We start from the raw sequence: 23,876 nt of genomic DNA, 5'->3' as shown, positions 1-23,876 counted from the left end.
GTCGATTTTGTGTAGTTTACCCTCTCCGCAGATTCATGCTGGTCTTTACCCCTTTCACTGGATTATAGATCAACCTCTTCCTTCAGGAAACTGAGATTGTTGGTTGTTTTTTTTTTTTTTTTACCTGCTCTCCTGTAGAAGGGAATTTTGGGTCAAAGAGATGGACTGGGTGCTTCCCAGGCGCGGTTTGTGGGCAGAGCGGTTGCCTTAGCTGCCACCCGCAAACCACAGCTGCCTCTTCGGAAAGGTGGCTTGGTGTTGCTTAGCAGAACACAAAGATCTGGTGGTAGATTAAGATCTACAGTATATATAATCTCAGAATGGTGAATCCCAGGGGGGGAAAAAATAATAATTTTGTAATAATAAAGAACAAATCTGGGTGAGAGCACCTGAACTAATTTTGGAAAGGAGAAATAATCGCATTGCAACTTCTGAAAAGCTTTGGGTGAGAGGTGTAGAAAAAGAGCTGGCTTTTGACCCATGCTGGACCCGCTCGTTTCGCTCGTGTGCTCATCAGGGTCTTTTTAAAAAAAAAAAAAAAAAAAAAAGAAAGAAAAAAAAAAAAAAGGAAAAGGCAGAAGAACCTGTCCCTGGTACCTTGTCCAGGGAAAGGCTGTAGTTCTGGGTGTAATGTGAGAGATTTACCCTGCTCGTATGATTACTTTAAATTAATAAACAAGGTATTTCTTCCCCCCTCACCCCCGGCCCTGTAATTCAGAATAATTTAGTGCATGTGTTAACTCCCTGTAGTGATCTGCTTGGGGAAAGCTGAAGGCAACCCTCTCCGTCGTCCCTCCGAGGTTCAGCGAGGTGCTGCCATTGTTCCTGGCGTTGCTCTGCAGCCCGCGCCGGCCGTGGCACGGGCGCGGGGAAGTTTTTTACAGGCTCTGATTTTATCCCCTGTTCTCCATCGCTTTGCTGCTCCTCCTTTGGGTGAGGCCAAAACGCCGCTCTCCTGGCCTGGTGGCTTGTCCCCAGCTGGAGGGGGACATGGTGGAGGGCAGGGCAATGGAGAAGCAGCTCCAGAAAGCATCCGAGCCTTGGTCCATGGAATGGGGGAGAGCATCCTCCACGGATGCTCGCACCCCGAGCATCTTATCAGATGATGTTGGACGCCCTTGGCATTGGTGGCAGTGGGATGTCACTGTGTGGAGCTCTCCTCCTTCATCCCTCCAAGGCAAACCGAGCCGGGAGGAGAACGGTTGCCGGTTGAGCCGGCACCCACCAGGCTTGCAGACTGGGACGTGTTTGTGGGCGAACGCCGGCACTGAGTGGTGGCCCACGAGCCCTCGTGTGCAGGGGTGCGGTGGCTCGCCCAGGGACCAGCGCGTGGGGGATGAGGGACTTTTATTCCACTGGTGAGCTGCCATGTGCCACCCACCATTGGCCGGTGTCTTCGTTCAAGGACGGGGGGGGGGGGGGGGAAAAGCACCTTTTGTCCAATCCGGGGCTGGAAGCGTGGCGACGCGGTCGTCTTTTGGTGCTCCTGGGTGACCAATCCTGGTCCGCGCGGGGCCAAGGCGGCACCACCATAGGCTCATCTTTGGTGGTGTCACTTGCTTGGGTATAACAAAGGCACGAGCAGGAGTGGGGGGATGTGAACTGGGATGCGGGCGAAACTTGGTGGGGAATTTTGCAACCCGGAGTGTGGGGAGCCGGATCCCGGGGCAGGAGGTGCCCGTGGTGGTCGGTGATGGAGAAGGATGGGTTTAAAGCCCTTTGTGCCCAACCCAGCTATCTGGAGCTTGTGCACCTCGTTTCTTGCTACAAAAACGCCCTTTAAAATGGTCGCGAACCCTCCCTTCTGCTGGGGGATGTGGTGACACCATGGGGCTGAAGCACCTCCAGGTCTTCACCCATCCCTTTGTGCTCCCAGCCTGGCCGGGCTCCTGGGTGGGAGCAGACCATGGCGTGGGTCTCTCGGGGTTCTCGGCGCCGTGAGCTTTGCCGCAGCCCCCTGGGGTCTGGGGGTGCCATTGGACCGGGTCCCTCTCTGTGCAGGTGGAGATTTCTTTTGAATTCAGATGTTCTTGTCATGGGTGACCGTTCCCAGCGGTGGAACTGGCTGCATGGTGCTCTCAAAGGCCGTTGGGAACGTGAACTGGAATAGTCATGAAAATATCTGATTTTTTATTTATATTTTTTCCTCTTTTCTCCCTGAATTCTGACTGGAATACAGTAGCAAGAAGCAAGCCCAGTGTGTTGGCATGACGTTGATCCAAATTGCAGCTTACGTGTGGCCGTTTAAGCTTGCTTGGACACCATGATTTGACTGGTTAACGCTCAGCACTGTCTACTCTGCTCTCCCCTATGGCTGTGTGACTGCTGGAGACATTAATAGGAGATACGCTCGCGTGTTCTGTATGGGGAGATTAGCCCTCCACATTCCTTTTTGTGCTTAGAAGCAGTGTGTTTGGAGAAAAAATAAAAAAAGGACCAAATGCAATACTAATTTTCTATAGTTCAGTAAATCATTGAGATGAAGTAGCCTATACAAATGTAATTATCGATAATTATTAATTTCATTCAATATATCACTTTCGTCTAGGGAAGAGCTTGTGACCGAGTCGCCTTTAGCTCCTGTCCTTGATGCTTATTACCAGGGATGCGGAAATGTGGCAGGTCAGTTCATCGCCGAGTCCGAAGCCCCTCCGCGCCCCTCTCGGCGTCGGAGCGATGCGCTGCGGGCCGGCACGGCGGGTTGGGGGGCTGGCGAGAGTGCGGAAAGATTGGTGCTGGTCAGTGCTGCCAGTGGGGATTCACCTTTTTCTCTGCAAAGGATACAACCTTTGCATTTTTTAATAAGTAATATTAGCAAATTCTCAGCCCCAAACTGTGAAAAATAATTTTAAAAAAATTTTAAAAATCAGGATTTGAGGAAAGCAGACATTTCCTGACCGAAGGAATTTTCTGCTAGCCTTTTACAATTTGAAACTGCAAACAAAAGGAGGCCCTGACGGCTCAAGCCCTTCGAGGTCTCCACGGAGCACAAATTGCCTCTCTTCCTCCCCATCCTCTCCCTCCCACCGCAGCTCCATGGGCCCCGTGCTCCTGCCTGCCGTGGGCTGGGCAGGTGTGGAATGGCCCCGCGGTGCAGCCACAAAGAAATTGGAGGGATATGAGCTGTTCATCTGTGTGTATCTATATATTTTTGAAATATGTGGGTATATTGCCTTCCTCCGAGCGATCACAGCCAGGTTTGCGAGGGAGGGGGGGTGGCTGTTAGAGGTGCTCTCGAGGCGGGTGACGGCGGCTCGCTCCCAGCATCGGTCCCTGCTGATTTTGGGGTGTCGGGTCCACATGACGCGCGGTCCAGGGCACCTCGTTAGGCTGGGTTTGGGGGTGACCTCTGTGCCAAGAGAAAGCGTGAGGCTGCCCGCCATTGGTACCTCCGGGGGTCAAAAATGTTTCTCAAAGCCTCCAGCTGCCGGACCGGGGCTGAGAGGGGAGCTCGTCTTTGTGCCGAGCACAGAGCCTTTCCTCTTCAAACAATCAGGGCTTCGAAACCTCTGAGCGTTTTCAAGGGAGCGATTTTTATGTCGGGATTATGATAAACCGGCTGAGTGGGCGCGCTAAGCCGCCATAGGAATCAGATCAGGCCCTGCTTTAATTTCAGCGAGCGGCGGGTGTGTGGGAATGGAGGCTGGGGCGATGCTCAGAATTCACCGCCTGAGCTCTGCGCCCCGGGACCCCCGGTTTCGGTCCCCGGACCGAAGTAGGGGTGTAGGCAGCTGCCTCTTCTCGCAGACCCTGGCCCCCGACCCCGCCGTGGCTTTGCGGATGTGGGTCTGGCCGCCGACGCGCGGCGCTTTGCCAGGTGGTTTGAACACCCCGTGATGGCTTCGGGGAGTTCGGTGCCGGTCTCTGTACGGCAGGAACAAAAGGGAGAGGGGATTTCTTAAATTCCTCCCCCTCATCCCAGGGTGCAACGCAGTGTCCAGCAAACGGGACCGGACGGCTCCTCGTCACGCTGCCCAGTGAAAGTGGGGGACAGAGCCCAGGGGCTGGGGGGGGGGGGACACACACAGCTGGAAGGAAAATGATGAGCTCTGTGGTCTTCGGGCTGCTCGGAGGAGACGGCTCGCCAGCGGGCAGGTCGCTCAGATGCAGCCGGGGTGATTGGATGTGAAAGCGGAGCTGCGGCACTCGTCGCCTGCGCCGGCAGCTTCGCCTCTCCCCATCACCCATGGCGGGAGGTTTTGCTGACCCAGGCTCGTGCAGGGAGGGGGAGCCCTAAAAATAGTCCTGGGGCCGCATTCTGGCGTGCCCTGCGGGGTTTTCAGGGATGGAGATAGGAAGGGACGTGTGCGTGTGAGTCCCGACACCTCCCCACTCGCTGCCTTTCCCCCCGACGCCGTAAAATGCAGGGGGAAAGGGCGACGGCTGGGGGGGCTTTGGAGCTGGGAGGGTCTGGCCACCTGCAAAGCTGTGCTGGCCGTGGTTAGTTCTGCAGAAAAAGAGCTGGGAAGTCTTGGTTTAGGAGCACCGTGCCACCCATGGAATGCCGGGGCTGGGAAGGTGTCCTTAGGTGCTGATGTCTGCAAGGCTAAGGGGGAGGGGGACGTCTTGGATCGGGGTTCCTGGCTGAATCCGTCTCCAGTTATCAGTGAGTCGCAGTCTCGTGCTGCCGTAGAACTCCAGGATTTATCCCGCTACAGCTGGGACCATACTTGGACCCGGCACCTGTAACTGCAGAGCTAAGCTGTGTAATCCTCACCCAGCAGTGACGGCCGTGGCCTCGGCTGCAGCTTTGGCAGCCCGGGCTGGGTGTAAAAATCATTTTAATTCCAGTTTTGGGGCTCTTAGTGTTGCCGGACAAAGCGAGTAGCACCGGGATGCTGGTGCAGGAGGAGGGAGCATCCGTGTCGGGTGCATCTGCTGGTTTAACGGCCGGGTCTCATGCGATATATTTTTACGGGGTGTGAGATGGAGCTTGCTCTGGGACAGGGAGAAAACGCAGGCTTTCAGAGTGGGGAAAAAAAAAGCTAAGAAGGGTTGGGTAGGAAAAAGACTGGGTATTCATCGGCGTGGTGGGATGGCTCAGCCCTGAGTGTGGCTCTGGGGGGGCTGTTGGCTCGTCCCGCGGCCTTGCGTCGCTTGGGTCGGTGCAGGCAGACCAGCTTTAACTTGACCTTCAGCAGGCTTCTGCCTGCTGGATGCTCAGAATTCGTCCCTTGAACTCGTCCCTTTTTGGGGAGGGGGGAAATAAGGCGCCTGGATCAGTGTGTGAGCTATGAGTGGGGGGAAAGGGGGTCCCCCAGCTCCTCATCGCCCTTCCAGAGGCACCGGGTGGGAAGGAGGAAGAGTTCTCCTCGCAGATCCTGCTTTGTTTCATCTGTTCCCCCCCCTTCTGGTAAATACCCACTATTTTAGGGATGAGTGAACTGCTCGGCTTCTCCGGTGTTCCAGAGGAGTGGATTGTTTCAGGGATTCCCGGGCTGAGCTGGGCAGGAACGCTGCTGGGCCAAACAACCTTTCCCTGGCATCAGCAGGCACCAGCTGCTTGGGGGGAAAAGTGCTTGAAACCCGACAATTACGGGATAATGTATTCCAAGAGAGTTCCTCGGCTTTCCGTCCCCGAGTTGGAGGGTTTATATCCCCTCCCTGATCCTTGTAAAACGTGGCTAAACTCAGATGTTCTCGTGATCCGCTCCTCGATGGTGCCGGGAGCGGGGGCATCCCGCCGCAGCGATCCGCAGGGGCTCGGGGCTGAGCAGGAGGGGGGGAAAAAACCCTGTGGATTTTTCTAGCGTTTGCTTTGAATTTGCCTCTGTGCCCCCGGTTTCGGGAGAGGAATCGTGTCTTTGAAAAGAGCTGGAAGTGCAGCAGCCACACGTGGAGTAGATGGAAGAGCCGTGGGAAATTAGGAATAGAACTTTGGTTGCTGAAAGGAATTTGGCACGTATTTCACTCGGGAACTTTGGTTAATCCTGCAAGGCCCCGTTGGTATCCAGAGGACTTCTCTCCCTGCTCTGGCGTGGCTGGGAGTGCGGGGTTTGACCCCTTTGGCTGCGGGGAGCTCCGAGGGCTCGGGAGGCTTCGCTGGGCTGGACGGGTACCACGGAGCGCCGGTGACCCCGAGCCACCCACCCGCCCTGGGGTTTTGCTGACAAACCCCGTCCTCCACAGCATTTCCTCCCTTCTTCCCCTTTGTTTTGGCTTTGAACAACAAAATCCACCAAGCACTCCCCACCCCGGCTTTTCTTTTTGTCGTCTTTTTTTTTTTAAAATGGGAAAAAAGTTCATTTTAATCTTCAAGCCACCCATCCCTGGGAGCATCATCAGGGCTGGCTGGGTTTCCGCGAGCTTTGCCACGGAGCTTCTCGACGCTCTTCGCCGAAGATCACCTCTTCTTTTCGGAGAAGCAGGGAGCGCGGGGAGGCCTGCCTGCGCTGCCCAGCCCCGCCGCTCGCCTCGGCCAAGGCGTTCGCCAGCAGCGCAGCGAGGCCGGGGCAAAGGCGAGCTGCCTCCCTCCTCCGGTGCGAGGGATGGAGCAGGTTGCCATGGAGAACCGGCATTATTCTGCGCATGTGTGCACTGGAGTGAGGGGGGAATATGGTAATTTTTTTCTTTTTTTTCTTTTTTTTTTTTTTTTTAAAAAAAAACCCAAACATTTGCGATGGAGCACGATGCCGTCGGCGGCCGTGCTCACCCGACCTTGGGAGCCGCAACCTCCGAACCCCGTCCCCATCCCCTCCTCCCCGACTTCTCCTGCCCCAGCTCCTCCATTGGACTCTTATCTCCGATAATCCCCCCGTAAGAGGGCTTTCTGCTTGTTATGACACCCAGAGAAAGCGTGGGAGAAAGATCCTTTCTTCGCCCTTGTCCTCCGCAGCCAGCCACTAGCCTGAATGGGGAGGCTTTTTTGTGTCCCTGTGTGCCTGACTAATTGAGCTGAAGGACTTGCGTCTGGAAGGGCTTGAAAGGGACTTTTGTTGCCGCTGCGGAGTTTGTGGAAGGCGAATGAGCCCCGCTTTCTTAGGGGACGCGGGTCCTGGGCAAATTTGACTCTCGAGTGCTCGCGCCTCCCGGTTCTTTGGGAAAATTAGAAAAAAGGGTTGTGGTTTCTTTTTTATTTTATTTTTCTGTGGGTTTTTTTTTGGAGGGTTATCGGCATCCCCAGGCGCTGGGAAATGGAGTCTGGCAGGAAAAAAAAAAATAAAATTCCAGCCCTGGAAAGGCTGGTGAGCTGGCTTTAGAAAAGGGCATGGGGAGATGAGTTAAACCTGGTTAAAAATAACAGCAGCAGGAGCCTTTGCCTCCCGAAATAACGGTAGCGAGAGCCTTTGCTTCCTGCTTTTTTAAGGCCCGAGAATCCCAACTCGCATCCCCCCCCGCGATCCCAGCAGAAATTTTTTCATGGTCTCAGGGCGCTTCCGCGTCCCGTTGCGTCCCGAGAGGTGACGAGCATTGACTGTGGCTTGAGTCGGCGCTGCAAAATTCCGCTTTTCCTCTCGCCCTTGACAGGAGCGGTGAAAAGTCGGGATTCTCCCTGAAAACACTTTCATTAGGGCTTGGTGCGGGGTCATCCCCGGGTGCCTACTGGCACCGGTGGCCGTGGGAGCGTGCGGGAGGGAAGCCTGCTGCTACCCAACAGCCCCAAATCCCAGATCTTTCTCAAAAAACCCCACGCAGGTCCTACTTGGTGGGAAAATGGAGAGAATTGCCGCAGCGCTTTGGGGTTTTAAAGGCCCTTCTTGGCTGAGAAGGTTGGGTTGGGGCACCTGGCTGTGGAGCCTTTGGGGACTTTCAACCCCGGCGCTGGCTCCTGCTGCCCCATGTCCCACCCTGAGGACTCGATGCCTCCAAGTGTCTCTTGTCCAGGAGCTTTTCTTGCTGCCCTTGCTAATTTTTTTGTGAGCTGATGCTGGATTCATCCAGAGACCAGCAGCGCCTTCTCCCAGCCCGTGCTTTCCCCGCCGCGAGGCTTAGGAAAAGCCCTGTGCAAAGTCCAGCGCTGAGCATCCCCTCTGGAGATCAGCCCCTCTGGCAAGGAGGGAAAAAGGGGCTTTTTGGGGAAAAACCCCAGGGCTCTCTGGCAGAAAACAGCCTGGCACATGGCAAAGGCTGGGCAGAGCTGCTTGGGACTCTCAAAATGGCCGCTGGGAGGAATGGGGAAGAACGCGGCTGTACGGCAACGCTCGGCTCTCCAGCGTGCTGGTGGCTTTTCTCCTGTTACCGTGCGGCCCCTGGGCCTCATGCAGAAGCCGCTTGAAATAATTGTCAAGAAACAAGTTTCCTTCTTCATCTTTTGCTCCCCCTCCCTCTTATTTCTCCTCCTTTCCCGGGATATTGCAGAGCCCTCAAGCTGCCAGGCTCCATCACCCCCCGTGCGGATAAACACTCCCAGCGTGTGTTCTTTGCCAGCCGGTTTCTAACGCAAAGTGATTAAAACATTTTGAAAGTTGAATTTTTTTTTTTTTTTTTTTTTTTTTTTTTTTTGGATGGGATGATGTAGAGGTTGCAAAAGTCCACGGCACCTCTTCTCCCACCCCGCACGCCGAGGCTGCAGCCTGGAGCCTGCGGGCTGGGAAGACGCTGGAGTCTTCCAGGGTCAAAGAGGCGCAGCGAGGCTGGGAAAAAACCTGAATGAGTGGGTTTGGCGGGGACGTGGGGGTGAATAGTGAAATTTGGGAGAGGAGGGAGGGGAAGGAAAAGAGAGGTGAATGAACAGGAGATCTTTAAACAAAATCAAAATGAAAATATTTTTAAAAATTTTGAAAACGGTGCCTAACCCGTTCTGACGTGACCCCGTGAGGGAGGTTTGCAGAAATCCAGTAATTTCCGCAGCGCTCCTCGCTGGCCCAGTGCTCAAACCCCAAACTTGCTTTTCTCTCCAGCAGCCCGAAGCCCGTCCGGCCGCCGCTCCGAGGGTCCCTCCGACGCCAGCTATTCGCCAAGCGAAGCCCAACTCCCTACCGTCCCGGGTAAATGACAATTTTCACGCTGTTTGTGTAAGAAAGCCTTTGAGAAGTTTGCTTTCTCAACGCCGCGAGATGATAACGATGCGGCGTATTTGTCGTTAGCGATAAGCAGCCGTCAGCGCGAGCCTCGCCGGCCGGGCACGCGAACTGCAGCCGCCAGCATCCCTCCAGCCCTTTCTATTTTCCTGCACAGGACCTGTTGTTCTCTGCCTCCGTTTGTTTTCTTTTTTAAACATATAATTTCCAAGAATTATTAAAAAAAAAAAAAAATCACCCAATTCCAATTTCGGAATGAGGCGTGAACTTGGAAATTGGGGCTTGGAATCGAAAAGAGATGAAGGGAGCAGAGCAAGGCTCACAGATGTCAACCTGCCTGCATGCTGCAGGCCAGCAGACAAATAAAGAAATCCAAATTGCTTGGGGTTTTTTAAATTATATTTTTGTTTATTTATTTATTTGTCCTCCCTCATCCTTTTTTAGTCAGGAAGGGGCTGACTCACTGTATTATTTTTTTTTTGACACTCGAGGTTTGCCGAAACGCTGAATATTTCACGCTCCGCAGAGACCTTGCCAGGCTGGGCCTATTAATGAAACCAAACGGTTCCTTATTTTATAACCGGGCGCTGGCTCTGGGTTCAGGCGCTTCACGACACGCCAGGCCGCCTGTAAAACAACCGTTGTTGTGGAGTCGCTACCCAAATCCCTAAAACTGGGGGAATTCTTGTCCTGGCACAGATTATTGCTCCTGCCCCCAGCAGCTTCCAGCTCAAATAAGAAGAATTTTTGAGCAGATGGACAAAAAAATAAAATAAACCCCATATGTGGGTATTGGAAGGGACCACAGAAAATCGCAGAAAAATCACGGGGTTTTAGCGCACGTGAGGCATAATTCTTGGGCAAGCCACAGCAATAATGTTAAAATGTATGATTATTGCTAATCAATAACAGGATGGCTATAAAATAATTAGAATTATGCAACGCATCTGCTTCCCCACTTGACAGCTCGTTGTCATATTCGTAATTCTCTCAGTTCCTACGTTTGGGGAGCGTGGGGTCACGTGCCCAGGATTTCTCCTTTTTGGCTCCCGGCACCAGGGCCTTGGTGTTTTTGGGGATGGAACGAGGAATTGGGATTTTTCCGGAGGTTTCTGAAGGAGCGGGGTGACGGCCCCGCGGGTCGCACCCGCTGCCGACGCCGTGCACGTTTCTGATGCGCTCGGAGCAGCCCGGGGTGCCGGGGTGGGGTCACAGGGACGCGGATCGGGACCCTGACGTCACCGCCGCCATCGCTCCCCAGAGCACAAAGGGCTCATCCCGCGCCGGGGGAAACGGCGTCATTTGATTTTTTTTTTTGTAATTTTATTTATTTATTTTTTTTCCTCGATGCAAAAGCTGAAAAAAACAAAGCCTGGGATTTCGGTGCCTTTTGGGAATTTTTGTTTCCAGCGGGCGAGGCAACGGTGGCTCCGTGCCTGTCCCGGCGAGCACGTTGGGTGTAAAGAGCCGACCCGTCGTGGCTGCCATAACCCTTCGCCGAGGCGTCGCAGAGAGCGGTTCGCCTGCTGCCGACTGTGGCCTGCTTTTCCCTGCCTTTTCCTTCTCCTTATTTTTCTTTTCTTCTTAATATTTTCTCTGTTTTCTTATTAATATTTGCTCTGATTTTCCTTTTCCTTTCTCTGTTTTTTCTTTTTTCTTTGTTTTCCTTTTTATTTTTTCTTTCTTCTCATTTTTTAGTTTTCCCTTTTTTGTTGTTTTTGTTTTCTTTCCCCCCCCCCCCAATTCCGTATATAAGCCTGCTTTGTCTCGCCTCCTTTTTAACGAAGGGGCAGCCACTCCCACGCCAATGGGGTGGGTTTTTTTATGTTGTTGTTGTGTTTTTTATTTTCCCCTGCTGCTTTGTTCCACCCGATGCCCTCCCTGGGGACCATGGGGTGCCCACCGAGGGGTGTGGGTCTGGATGCCCGGGGACGGCCGGGGAAACACAAAGCCCCGAGGAAGACACGAGGCTCTCGTTCTCCTGGTCGCGCGCGAAAGAGTTAACCCATTAGAAATTCCGAGCCCTTCTTCCGATAGTTAAACCTGATTTGCATGCATTTGCATAATGAATGTCATTTGCATTCTTGGAGGTTGGCTACTTCTGTGGGAAAAGTCAAAGCGGGATTGCGGGGAGGGCGAAGGGGGGTCGGCGAAGAAAGAAGGGAAGATTTTTTTCCCCCCGCACCCCACGCGCATCCCTGCCCCTCGCCATCCTCATCCAAACGCTCTTTTCCCCCCCTCCCCCCCTTCTTTCCCCCCATTTTTCCCCCCCCCCGATGCCTTCCCGCCTCTCCCTTCCGCAGGACGCACAAAAGCCAACGGTGGATGGGCCGTGTTGAGGCGAAGCGCATCCCTTCCCTCTCCCCCCCTTCCCCGCCGTTCATTTCTCCCGCTAATTCCATCTTGGCTCCCGTTCCCGGCGCCCTCACGCGCGGGGGGCCACGGCCCCTCTCCCTCCCCTCCCCGCGGGTGCATGCGTGCTGAAACAGTAGCAGAAAGTGGAGAAGGAAAAAAAAAAAAAAGGAAAAAAAAAAAAGGTGGGAGCCACCATTTTAGGCAGCCGAGGTGTAAAATGGCCGATTCTCCTTCCCCCCTGGTCCTGGCCATGCGGTCGGCTGCATCCCGGGGATGGGGACGGGGATGGGTTCTGCCCGCAGTGTCCCGGGGACCGCGTCCTCGCTGCGGGGCTGGCAGCTCCGTGGGGTGCTCGTCCCAGCCTCGGCCGTCGGGATTTTCCTTTTCCCGCCGGCGATGGTCTTGGCACGGGGCGTCGTGGCCACGAAACCCCCCCCGGCCACGCGCCGAGCACCAGCCCACCCCCAAAAATCAACCTCCTTTTGTTTCTGCTTCAGTTTTCGCAGCGGGGATGGCACCAAAGGCAAGCGTACGGTCTTTCTTACCAGATTTTTTTTGTTGTTGTTAATTATCGTTTAAGATGACCTCCGTGCCACACGGGGATATTGTGGGTTTTGAGGCTCGGCTGCGGAATCTTTTTCCTAGTTGCGTTGGATGACATTTAATTCTTTGTGTATTGCAATAGCATTAGGGAAACAGCTGTTTAATTATTTTTTTCCCCACTCTTTTTTGGGCTAGAAAAATTGAACGGATGTGTTCTTCTGTTGCTGAGACCGTTTTGTGGCTGTTTAGGAGGGGGGAAAAAAAAACCAAAGCAAAACAGGAGAAAATTCATCCTCTCCTTGCGCGTGGTGGGTAAGGGCATGAGCGGCTTCACCTGGTCCAGGTGCTTTGTGGGTACGAAATTATTGTACTAAGGTGAGGGGAAAAAATCACTTTATACATCAGGAAGCCTGGTGGGGTGCGAACTGATGAATTTTGCTACAGCGCTTGAGATATTTTGGGGTGTTTTTCTCTGCAGATTCCGTTGCAAGTGGCTGGTGGCTGAGGTGCAAACCCTGGTGCTACACGAGGCTGGGTTTGTTGCTCTTCGTCATTTCTCCCCATCCCTCTGTTGCCATGAAACCTGGAAACGTGAAAGCCTGAATACACCGAGTGAGTTTAACCCCGGTGCGACGGGAATTTTGAAAGCGGATTCAAAATACCCAGAAATTGATCCTTAGAAGAAAATTAATCATGTTTTCTTCCCGGTGGGCCGATGCTGGAGCCGCAGACGTGCATGGCTGGGGTCATTCCCGCAGGGACTCGGTTCGGTCCTGGTCCCCGGTGGGGTCTGTACGGTGGGAAGGGACGGGGGACGCGGTGACCGTCACCATCGTGTCTCTTTTGGTCGCCTCGGCTGCTCCCCACGGCGATGGCGATGCTTCGAACCCAAAGCAGAGCGGGGTCCAGCGGACCCAGCCCGAGCTGCGCAGGGCGTGCGGCCGCGCGCTCCCCTCCGCTGCCAGACCGGGAATGGGAAATGCTTCCCTAAAGCTCGCAAAAATGCACTAAGGCTCTGAGCTATTTGGCTAAGCTGCGCCGACTTACTCCATTTCTCACTGCTTTTCTTTACAACCTTCGGACTGAGCTACGCGATTTGTGGGGTTTTTCTTTCTTATTTCTGGTTCCTACCCGGGGATGGGGCACGTTAACGGGTGAGAAGTGCAGCTGGAGGGAGAGGATGGGTCTGGGCATCCCCGCTCTGCTCCCACCAGTGCCACTGGCTCGCTCTCCGTCGCCTGATTTCCACCGAGTCGGATGGTCTCTCTGATTTCTGTAGAGTGATCAATGATTTATGGGACTAATGGGCAGCGGAAAAGGCTCTTTCTCTGGCCCAAGTGCCTTCCTCTGTTCAACAAGCCAAGTAAATTCTGCACTGGCTGTTTAAATCGGTGTGCAGCCTGTGAGTAGTCATGGATGAAAGCAGAGTTTACACAGATGAAAAAATAAATAAAGTGAATATTAATATAACAGTAAAAGAAAAAATAGCTCTGCAAGGATGCTCCAAAGCAATACGGAGCAGCGGCTGGTGGCACGAGGGTCACGGCTGCTCGGTCTCATTATTTTTAGGCAGGGATGCTGCCGGCGCCGGAGCTCTCCCGCTTGCTTCCTACCGCGTCAGCAAGGGGAAAGCCCCGCAGAGCGCTGGGGCCGAGCTCGCAGGGATGCAGCACGTCCGGCTCCTCACTCGGCATTTGATCCAAGCTTCTTCCCTCGAGGGTCCCTCCCGGCTCGGCCACGGCAAAGTGCTCGGGGTATCCCGGCTTTCCGAGTAAATCCCGCCTGGTCGCAGGGTTCTGCTGGGTTTGGTTTGGATTTCGAGTGCCGTGGTGGAGCAGCCTCTGCCTTGGGCTGGGAGCAGAGCCTGGAGAACACAACTCCCCAGAAGGCAAATTAAAAAATAAAAAGGGTGTTTTTTTGACTTAGATTTTATAGTTTTTGCTCCTGCCTCGTAATTCGTGAATGCTCGGGGTTGGCAGGATTGCTGCCGCGAGCACAGCGGGACGCTGGCTGGCACCATGCTCAGCAGGGACAAGGAATGGTGACGGAGCAAGGAGAGCTTTTCCTTATTTCAAATCCCATCGGAGAAGACTTCTGGTTCTTCTCCCTCCCTCCGGGGCTGAAGAATCCCTGGGGCACCTCTGCAGAGCTCAGTTTTGGAAACCGGCACAGTTGCAAGGATGTGGAGAGTTTTCCAATTGACTTTTCCCTTCCTCCTTCCCCTTTTCTGCCGGAAACGTGGCTGTGTTCTCCCCGTTCTGGTGTCACCCAGCCAGGGAAGGACAGGGCTGACGTTGAACATGTTCCCATCCTCTTTCCTTTCTCTCCCTGCTAGGGAGGAGCGTGGGTTCACCCGACGTGACGCTCTGCTCATTTTCTGGCTGGCGAATCATGGGGCTCTGGCCCTGGTGAAAGTTCACAGGGAATTCCCGGTAAGTGGATTTATTTATTTTTTTTAAAAAAAAGCTTTCCAAGAGCTCTTACACTGGGCAGTCTCCAGCACTGGCACGCCGCCGGGATGGGTTGGGTGCCCCTACAGCAAGCGCTTGGGGTGTGGTGCGAGACCACAGTCACCCACATCTTCGAGGAAGAAGAGGGGGCCACAAACTCCATGGCTGCCAGCACCTTGCTCACCGTCCGCTTCGTCCAAAGACTGGAACAACCGTGGGGTTTTTTCTGCATTTCACTTCTGTTATCGCTGGTTTGTTAACTTGTAATCCTCAGATCCCGTGAGAGGTGTCTGTCCCACCTGCAGGAACAAAGGGCTCCTTTGGGGTTATTTGTGGGGCTTTTTTTTGTCTTTTAAGTGGAAAAAGGGTAATAAAGGTGTCTATGTTGCTTTTGGTTTTAACTCAGGTTGTGTCCTGATCCCAGGAGTGAGGCTATATGGGAGAAAAAAAACCCACCAGCCTCCAAAAGCCATGAGACCCCAGCTGCGTGGGAGCTGCCAGCAGGACCTGTCTTGCAGGACCCTCAGCAGAAGCCCTTCGCCACGGCTGATCCCGCGTGCATCCTCCTCCTCTTCCTCCACCTGCCAGCCTGGCCCAGAGCAGCATCTAGATCACCATTTGCACCAGCATCCAGCGCAGGGCTTCGCCATGGGGACACCGGCACCGGTTTGGGGACAGAGGGGGCAGCCAGGACACCGGGACATCCCCATCCCGCCGCTGCGCATCATCCCGTGGGCGCGACGCCAGAGCCTCGCCGGTGAGACCGGGGTGGGAGGTGGGTAACGCCGCGGCGGGGCAGGGTGGGGGGATGCCACGTCCGTTGGGAGACGGGGACCGCAGGTAGAGCCCGCGGCAGGGGGCAGCTGGCCTGAGGCGGAGGTGATGGGCAGGGGGCGAGGGGCTGGGAAGGGACAGTGCGTTTATTAAGAAGGCGCAGCTGAAGCGGGTGCTTTGCCAGTGGTCAAGTCTGAATCACAAACTCGGCATTGTTTCCGAGTGGGTTCAGCACATTTCCCCTGCTCCCCCTCCCTTCCCCTTTCCTCTCCTCTCGCCCTCGCACAAAGCTGTCATTGTGCTGGGGACTTGGTGATGGCAGCGTTGTTATTTGGTCAAAAAAAAAAAAAAAAAAAAAGAAAAGAAAGAAGTGGGGAGGGGGGTACCCAACAAGGTGAAGAGGTTTAAATCAGCTTAGCCCAAATGCCAATTAAAAACCAAAGAGGATTAGGCTTGTGATCAGCAGAATAGACAGTCATTGTACCCGGACGAGGGGGTTCCCCCCTCCAGGCCCGACGCGATCGTGCTGCAGGTCTCGCTGCCGATCGTCACCGCGCTGCTCTCGAGGCGGGATGGAGGGGCTGCCCTTGACCCCTGTGAGCCGGGCTGCCCTCACCCACCAGAATACTTGCCCAAGGCACGGGGCAGCGAAAGCTCCACCGGTTTTTGGTGTAAAGACCTTTTTCTGGCATTTTTGAAGTGTACGCGAGGATTCTTGCCTTGGCTGGAGTTCAGCCGAGCAAGGAGCGGTCTTGATCCCTCTGCCAAGGGGAAGATCTTCCCTGAAATGGGCTCTAGGTCTGAGTGTGGTCCTCAGCTGGGAGCTGGTGGAGGGCCCCTGGGGCGAGGTCCTGTCCCTGCACCCCGACGTTGTCCCCACCTCGCCAGACCTCCTTGCGCAGCTCTGCTCCCGCTCGCTCTCACCGGCCATGGGACCAGGCTCCATCGGTCGCACCTCTGCTCCCAAAGCAGCCAGCACATCTCCTGCGGTCCTGGGGCAGCGGCGGAGAAATGCCAGGAGCATTGCAAGAGCTGTCCTCCGGCCAGTGGAGATCCAGAGAAGACTTTGTACTTCTCTGCACCGTGGCCTGGAGATGACATCTTGGTGCTTTCTCTCTGGTTGAGTCCTCCCATGCCGCCCGCTAGCTCACCGCTTGCATGGTTTGAGAGCCAACATAGCCAGGAGCCGTGGTCCTTGCAGCATCCTCCCCTGCGGGAGAGGAACCTGGGGTGGGTAAGGTGGGGCTGGGGGCTTGCTTGGACCATCTGCCCGCGCTCAGACTCCTGCAGCTCACCCAGCTCTAAGCATCTCTCCCAGTACATCCGTAAACTGGTAAAAACCCAGGAACAGAAAGATGCTCTGTGCAAGGCTGCTGCTAACGGGGATCGGAGTCTGCGGCCGTGGTGGTGTCGTTCCTGACTCTGCCCACAGAGCGGTGAAGGCAAACCCTCGTGCAGCCATAACGGGTACACGGGTGCAAAAGGCGTGTCGCCAGACCAGGGATGTCTTCATACCACACTGGCAACCTAAATAGGGTCTTCACTTAGGCAGAAAGTGTCATTCTACGATAACATTAAGGATTTTTTGGAAAGGAAAGTTGCCCAGCATAGGTGGGAGCCAGGCCAAGCGGGGAGAGGTTTGAGGGACATCAGCAACAAATTCTGCTGGAGCTCCAGCACCTCCATGTCTAGGTCCAGGTGGGTTCAGCCTGAGCCCCCCTTCTCTTTTAGCCTGATGCTTCCCGGTTGTTGTGGGTGCAAAGGGACCCCCTGCACGTCCATCTCGCCTCTTCTCGGGGTCTCTACGGGGTGAATCCTTTCTGCTAAGGCGGGCCATTGCCTGGCTGAGGTGGCCTTAGTTCTTGGTGGATCCTGCTGTCCTGTTTTGCATGGGAACCCAGGGACGGCCACGAAGGAGCCCAGTCCGTCCCCAGCCATCATCGGGCAAAAGCCTGTGGGAGAAGCTGAGCTGAGACGTTGCCACCACGGGCTCTAGATGCAAAATGCTCCCTGCCTTGAGCCACGGAGAGGAACAAGGAGCGAAAGGGCCTTTTCTCTGAAGAGCAGAAGGAGAAAGCATCCCATCTCTGGACCAGGTGCTGTTTCTCTCCAATCCTGGGCACCGTTAGCATTGGCTGAGGGACCACGGTGACAGTGTGATGGATGACTCCGGTACCCAGGCAGCGGATGCTCAAGCAGCATTTAGGGGCAGAGAGCAGGGATGCTGCGGAGAGCAGGAGATGCACTTTGGGGGACAGGGAAAGGGTGAAGGAGGTGTCACGGGCTGGGAGGTGCAACACCACCATCTCCCTCCTTTGGAAACCCCTCTTGCTGCCACTGTCCACATGGCCAAAGATGCCCACCGGCACCCAGCGAGAACACAGGCGGTGGGAGTGGGGAGGAAGGCAGGACCCGTCCCCCTTTGTCGCTGCCGTGTAATTTATGATATGAGAGAGGGCCATTGTCTGGACCCATCCTGTATTTTTCCGAGGGCTTTGCCTCTCTTCCCAGACCCCCGCTGTGCTCCTGCTACTGTACCGTTGCTATGGGACGTGCTCCCCGCGCCGCGGCTATGCGGGGCAGTGCCGGGGAGGGCTGCCCGCCGTGGCCGGACCCATCTGGAGCCCCGAGCCCCGCTGCCGGCAGCCCAGCCGCTCGGCGGCCCCGCTGACGTGCCGAGGGCCTGGGAATGGGGCTTTCGGCCCCTCCAAGTTCACGGCCACCGGAGGCATTCAGCTGCCGGAGGGGAGGGCAGTGGGATCTGGGGCGTTTGGCTCCATTCTCCCTTCCCTTTCAGCGCCGGCAGTGTCCTCGGTGCATACAGATCCCCCGTCCCTTTCTCCTCCTGACAAGTGCGCACAGAAATAAATTACCCCACCGGGCGAGTGTGGAACAATCTGTCCCCTAAATTCTATTCATCGCCAGACAGGACCCATTATTCCCCCGATTAAAGCCGCTGGAGTAGCTTGCAAGGGTTACAGTTACTCTGTCAAACTGTAAATAAGACACTAAAAATAAAGGGCGCTGGCGAGAGCAGGGGGAAAGGGAAGCCAGACTAATGCCTGCTGCTAGGGAAACCGAATGAATCCCTAATGACGCCTGTGTACAAACTGCAAATAATGAAGGAAAAGTGACAAACAGACCTCGGCCGGGCTGTGGCGAGGTCCTCGCGCGACGGCGGGGTCCCGCTCGCCCCTTCCCCCCGGGAGAGCCAAAGGGGAGCGGGACCCCCTTCCTGCACCCCTCCGAGCAGAGGGTTTAATCCCTTGTGCTTAACTTACGGAAAGGTTTAAGGTCTTGCGGATGTGGTGAATTTTCAGGCGCAGAAATCGCCGCTGCTTGAGCCCACGTCCCTTGCTGAGGTTGCACGGGGAAGGCGTCCGTCGCCTGTGGCCTCAGGGCAGCGTGCGAAGAAGCAGCGCCCAAAGCTTTGGTTTGTGCTCCGCTGTCGGGAGCCCTGCTCGGAGCTCTGACGCAGCACAGGGCCAGAACCGAGGAGGGGTCTCAGTCCGTCTGTCTGCCCAGAGCCCGTCCCGCGGGCAGCGGGGATGCAGCCCGGGCTCCTTCCCACCCGCAGCGGGTCATCGCTCTCCTGCTGGAGACGAAGCCCTGGAGCTCGGAGCCGGGTCTGCTCCTCGCTGCTGCCTGTGGCCGCGACAGATTGCAGGGAAGAAAGTCTCCGGCCCTAGAAAGCCTCTTTGGATAAAATCCAATTCCTCTCTCGCTGCTCCTTTACCAGTCAGCAAAGATGGGGCTGCTCACCTCGCAGCAGAGCCAGCTCTTTCGATACCTTAGAGCTGCAGAGGCCAGGCAAAAAATTACCAGTGCTAGGCTCACCTGTGGTTTTTCTCCATTCCAGAGGGACTGAGATGTGAGAGTTTTATTTCGGGTCCGGCTTGAACCGTTCCCATCACCTGCAAGTGGCTAAACGCTGGGGTAATCCCTAAATTGCGCAGGGAAATATGATTTTTTATTCACTTTATGCAAGAAGTGCCGAAGAGAGCTCCGAGCTGAGCCTCCCCAGGAGGTTGCTCGCTCTCCAAAGCAGAACCCCAAGCAGAGAAAGATCTCGGTGGGTCCATGCAGTACTGGGAGCACAGGGCAGAGGGGTCACTGGGCTGGAAACTGAGCTCTCACCCTCCGGTGAGATGTGCACGCCCATCCTCCTGCAGAGCCCAGCAGCGCTGGGGGGGTCCCTGGGACCTTCTCTGCAAAAAAGGACTGAGGAAGGGCGTGAGCCGAGAGCGTGGGGAGCGGTGAGATGCCAGCCCTCGTGGTGTGGATGCTGCTGAGCGCGGCGCTCGCCCGTTCTCCCACCGACAGCAGAATCACAGAGGTCCTTGTGCAGGTAGAGGGGTTGTTAGAGATGTGCCCTGGCTTGGTGTTATCACAAAGCTCGGACGTCTTAAACGGCATTTTTCAGGCCAGTTGCACTTCTCAGTCAGGTCAAACCTGGGCTTAGCGGATTTCTTCCCTTTCCCTCTTGGGGGAAAAAAAAACCCCACAAAGCCTTTTCCCCCCCCAGTTCCCAGCTGTGAAGCCTCGTGACCCCACAGCAGCATTCCTGGGATGCTCCCGAGGAGGGGTGGTATGTGCAGAATTTCAAGCGCGTAGCTCCACCCCTCCCATGCGCTCCCCCAGCTGGACTCAGTGACTGGGGAGGAACTCCAGGACGGAGCAGCAAAGTTTATTGTTGCTACCAGTAGTAGTATTGTCTGTGTAGCACCCGCAGACCCACCTAGGTGTGGGTGGGTGGGTGGTGATGAAGGACGAGGTGTGCTCCTGCCTCTCCCCTCCAAAATCTTTGCTTAGTTGGCAAAGGAGAGCGATTTGGGAAAAGTCTTCTAACGAGCCAGGGTTAAGCAAGTCAAACCCAAACCTGGGTTGTCCTGGTGCCCCCCAGCCATGGAAATGGGCAGCTCCTCATGAAAGCTGCTCCCTGGAGGTTGCCTTTAGAAGGGTGATGGGCATAGAGACCCTGAGCTCATCATGGGTGAGTGTTTTGATCCGATGGGCTTAGCTCCCTTGCCAGGGATGGCTTTGCCTGAGGACTCGGGTGCTGGGAGCAGCTTCTGTGCCAGGGATGCCCTGGGGAGCGCTCAGCTCCCCTTGGGACTGCATCGAGAATGGCGAGGCTTCAGAAAAATGAACCTGCTTGCCTTTCCCTGCCTGAATCTCGTGGGTCACATTTTTCAAGGTTTCTCTCAACCTGTAAAAATATGATTATTGCTATTTTTTTTTTGAAGGAAAGCTATAATTCCCCTCCACATTAATCACCTGGCTCCAGAAACTGGAGATTTAGAGTGGTGTTTCACGAGACTGGCAGATGTCGGCCCTTGAGCAAAGCACGTCCCGACCAGGTTTGCCCTGCAGCTGCCTGGAGAGACGAGGCAAATCAGACAGTCCTTGATATTAAAGATCTTTAGACCAGTTCTGAGAAGATCCTGTGCTTACCTGTCGCTCTTTCTCTTCCTCAGAATACCTGAATGTATTGTTTTTTGCCTGTCTCTGGATGGAATCTAGATGAGTCCATAATTCAAAAGCTGGCAGCTCGCTCTTCTCTTCCTTGGGCATTCGCAGATTGCTCGGCGAGCTCCGAGGGGCTGCTTGGGAGCTTGTGGAGGCCGTGTTTTGGTACCACCACGCCAGTCCCCCTCCCTTTCCAACGAAGAGGATGAGGCAAATACCTTCACTTTGGTGTAATTCGAAATAGCTGATTTTGAAGGTGGTTGCTGGCACGGCGTGCACACAACGTGCACACGCTTGCAATAATAGCCAGGTAGCTTGCATGGCTAAATCACTCTGGATTTTTTTCTTTTTTTTTGCATTATAACCTCCTTTTAAAGCACGTTTAAATGCTTCCCCGCAGGCTGAGGCGAGGGCTGTTAAGGGCTTCATTTGAATAAATAAGTGCATAGGTGCAGGAGGAACATCGCCGTAACCCCCTGGAAACCCCCGCGCCAGCGATGGCATCAGAGGGCCGGCGAGCGGGAGAAGGGGCTCGATGTTCTATATTCCATAAAGTAGAGTAATTAAGTATTACTAGTTTTGATGACTTCAAACAGAGTGACTCCAGGAAATAAGCCCCCTTCTTTATAATTAGCGGGATTTCCTCTGCATCAAACGGAGAGATTGATTCTTTAATCTGCTCACATGCTTTTGATTTGGTCTCTCAGCTGCTTGTACCAACTGCTTCCACTCCCCGCTCTTGCCGATAAAACCTTGCAAAGCAGATTTTAGGGAGGCATGACCCGAGTTGAGGTCTAGGATTTTCTTTGTGTGTGGCTGTTTTGTGTATTCTTAATTTGCCCGAGGTGATGAGCATGGTGATAGCGATGATAAAAAACAACGTAGACACAGATTTTGAACCTCCGAGTATGTTTAGGTCAAATAATTGGGGTTTGGGGTGGGTTTTTTTGGTTATTTTCTCTTCCCAGCACGCTTCTCAGCTCTGGTGCATGCTCTTTAAGACCTGCAAATGTCATTTTGGCTACGTGTCGGCAGGAGCCTTGAGCTGTCCCAAGCGGGGCTCACTGCAAAATGTCGCTCTTGCCAGAGAGCGCAGACCTCGCGCTGGCATCTGGCTGGGCTTTCGGCGTTTAGAGGGCTCCATTCAAACAAGGACTTGATTTCTTCAGGACTCGGGATGTGCAGAGGAAAGAGGCCTCCTTTCTAGGGTATTTCAAGTGCTTGGTCTTGACTTAGGGCTAAACCCAGGAACTTTGGAAGCTCTAGCTGGAACAAAATCCCCCCAGATGTTGCTTTTTGCCAAATGAAGAGTTCAGGAGGGAGCAGGATCTTGTTCCCCCGCAAGCGCAAGAACCCGATCTTGAGCAACCAGCTCCCCCCTGGGCATCTCCATGGGGTCGGTGGCATCGTATCGGTCGGGTGGGAAATGCCGTCTGGGGTCTGCGCTGGTTCCAGGCACGGACTGAACCCACCCCATGCTACCCCACCTCCGAAGAAGCTCAGATCTTCAATCATCCCAGCAAACCACCCCCGGGCTGGATTTCTTCCTGGCACATGAGGTTCTCCTGGGACCGCTGAGGAGGGAAAAAGGGGGAAATCTGGGACTGTCTTGTTTTCCATCCACCTTTTGTCCTGTTGGCAATGCGCAGCACGGGCATGGCAGAGGCTCGCGGTGCTGCATGTTGGCTGCATCCCTTCAGGTGAAAATCGGAGGGTGATGGCTCTGCAGGGCGTCATTTTGGCAGTTGTAGAGCAGGGACTGGCATCAAATCCACAACCTTTCATTTCTGGGGGGGCTGGCATCGCTCTCGGTGTGTCTCACACACAAATAGTGTGGGGAGGGCAAGCAAGGGGCTGTCCCCACCGCGGTTTGGTGGTCACCGGCTCGCACAGAGAGGGGCTGTGGGAAGGGGGCCATGGCCAAGCTCACCTGGAGCCAGGATCAGGCCCAGGGGGGAGGGGGAGAAATGCTGAGCGGCCAGTTTAGTCTGCCCCCCGCAAGCCTCCCCTCCTCGGGAGCGGTGTCGAACACAGATCGTATAATTAGGGACCTAGCGCATACGTAACCGTACAATTATGCAAATAGTGATCAAAATCACTGTTTTCAGCAGAAATGCCTGAAGATCAAGACAGAAGCTTCGTGCAACCTTAATTTAATCTGGTCCTGCAGGAGTGGGGAGGTCTGATGGATGACCCAACCTCGCGCCTGCCTGCGTTGAGCGAGGCTGGGGTGGGAGGCGGGGGAGAGGAGCGCCGGAGCATGCTAAGCGAGGGCTCCGCACCGCCGGCGAGGGGGAAAAACGGCTCCAGGATCGTGTTGGCAAACCAGGGAGAAAATAGCAGAAAGGGATGGGCTGATATTTACAGTGATTTTCCTTTTCTTTTGATATCAGGTGAAGAACGCAAGGCTGGAAGGAAAAAATAAAAGAAAGAAGAAAAGGAAGAAAAAAAAGTCTCCAAACCCGGGAAATCTGTGCTAATTGCTTATGAATGTCTCTGTCTAAAAAATTATCGAATTGATGTTGTCGTGCTTTTTTTTTGACAGCCTGTCTGTTACATTTTTTTAAAATATTCATGCACTGAAATCTAATTACTAGGCAAATTTAATGATAATGAAATGAAGGCACTTTAGCAGAAAGCACAGGGCCTTGTTAATGTTTTCTCAGCCTCTGTCTTGTTAATATTTTTAAATTTTTTTTTTTTTTTGCAGCTGCCTTTCTTGCGTTTAAAAAAAAAAAGGATTGCTGAAAATAAAACCTGGATTGCTGAAAATGTTTGTGGTGGCTCTGTTTATAATGACGGAGAATTTGCAAGGTGATTAAAGGTGTTTTGAAAAAATCAAATGAGCCTAACCTAATCAGATAAGGCAGATGAAATATTATTATTAGAGAGGTAACATGAAGAGCGCGCCTGGAGGCTTGAACGGAGATGAGTACTCCAGTGCAGAGGCAACACCACCCTTGCCATCCTCTGGACCTCTCCAGCCCCTTTCCGGGGCGCGGGTCTTGTCTGTGCCCTCCCTAAGCCAGGCCTGCCTGGACAGACAGTGCACGTGATGGCTGGAGCGTGGTTGTGACTAATGGAGAACGCATGTGATGGGTGGAGCATGTGTGTGATGGATGGAGCATGTGGGTGATGGTTGGAGCATGCATGTGATGGTTGGAGCATGCATGTGACGGTTGGAGCACACATGTGATGGGTGGAGTACGCACATGATGGATGGAGCATGCATGTGATGGTCAGATCATGCACCGAGCTCCCCCCAGCCGAGATCTACCTGCTCGAAGTCCCTCCTGCACCCCAGTCATGCAGGCATCAAGCAGAG

General features: G+C 54.4%; 1 protein-coding gene across 6 annotated transcripts; it reads left to right on the top strand.

Moving 5' to 3' along the window:
* Positions 1–573: 573 nt before the first annotated feature.
* LOC142359601 (uncharacterized) lies at positions 574–23,394 on the top strand. 6 transcript variants are annotated; one of them, XM_075412086.1, is made up of 7 exons: positions 574–1,358; positions 2,549–2,622; positions 8,844–8,927; positions 12,337–12,470; positions 14,194–14,290; positions 14,715–15,065; positions 22,945–23,394. In XM_075412086.1, exons 1-4 carry the CDS (start codon positions 991–993, stop codon positions 12,459–12,461), a joined length of 651 nt encoding a protein of 216 aa, XP_075268201.1. In that variant the 5' UTR covers positions 574–990; the 3' UTR covers positions 12,462–12,470; positions 14,194–14,290; positions 14,715–15,065; positions 22,945–23,394. The 6 variants fall into 6 exon arrangements, 5 of the variants coding, with proteins under 5 accessions (XP_075268201.1, XP_075268199.1, XP_075268200.1 ...); XM_075412084.1 differs by having other exon boundaries at positions 578–1,358; positions 8,841–8,927; XM_075412085.1 differs by having other exon boundaries at positions 578–1,358; positions 8,841–8,927; positions 14,715–15,083.
* Positions 23,395–23,876: the final 482 nt, after the last annotated feature.

This window comes from Opisthocomus hoazin, unplaced genomic scaffold (genome assembly GCF_030867145.1).
Source record: "Opisthocomus hoazin isolate bOpiHoa1 unplaced genomic scaffold, bOpiHoa1.hap1 HAP1_SCAFFOLD_192, whole genome shotgun sequence".
NCBI classification, from domain to species: Eukaryota; Metazoa; Chordata; class Aves; order Opisthocomiformes; family Opisthocomidae; genus Opisthocomus; species Opisthocomus hoazin.
Note: the sequence above shows the minus strand (reverse complement) of the source record. Positions and strands in the feature narration are given on the sequence as shown.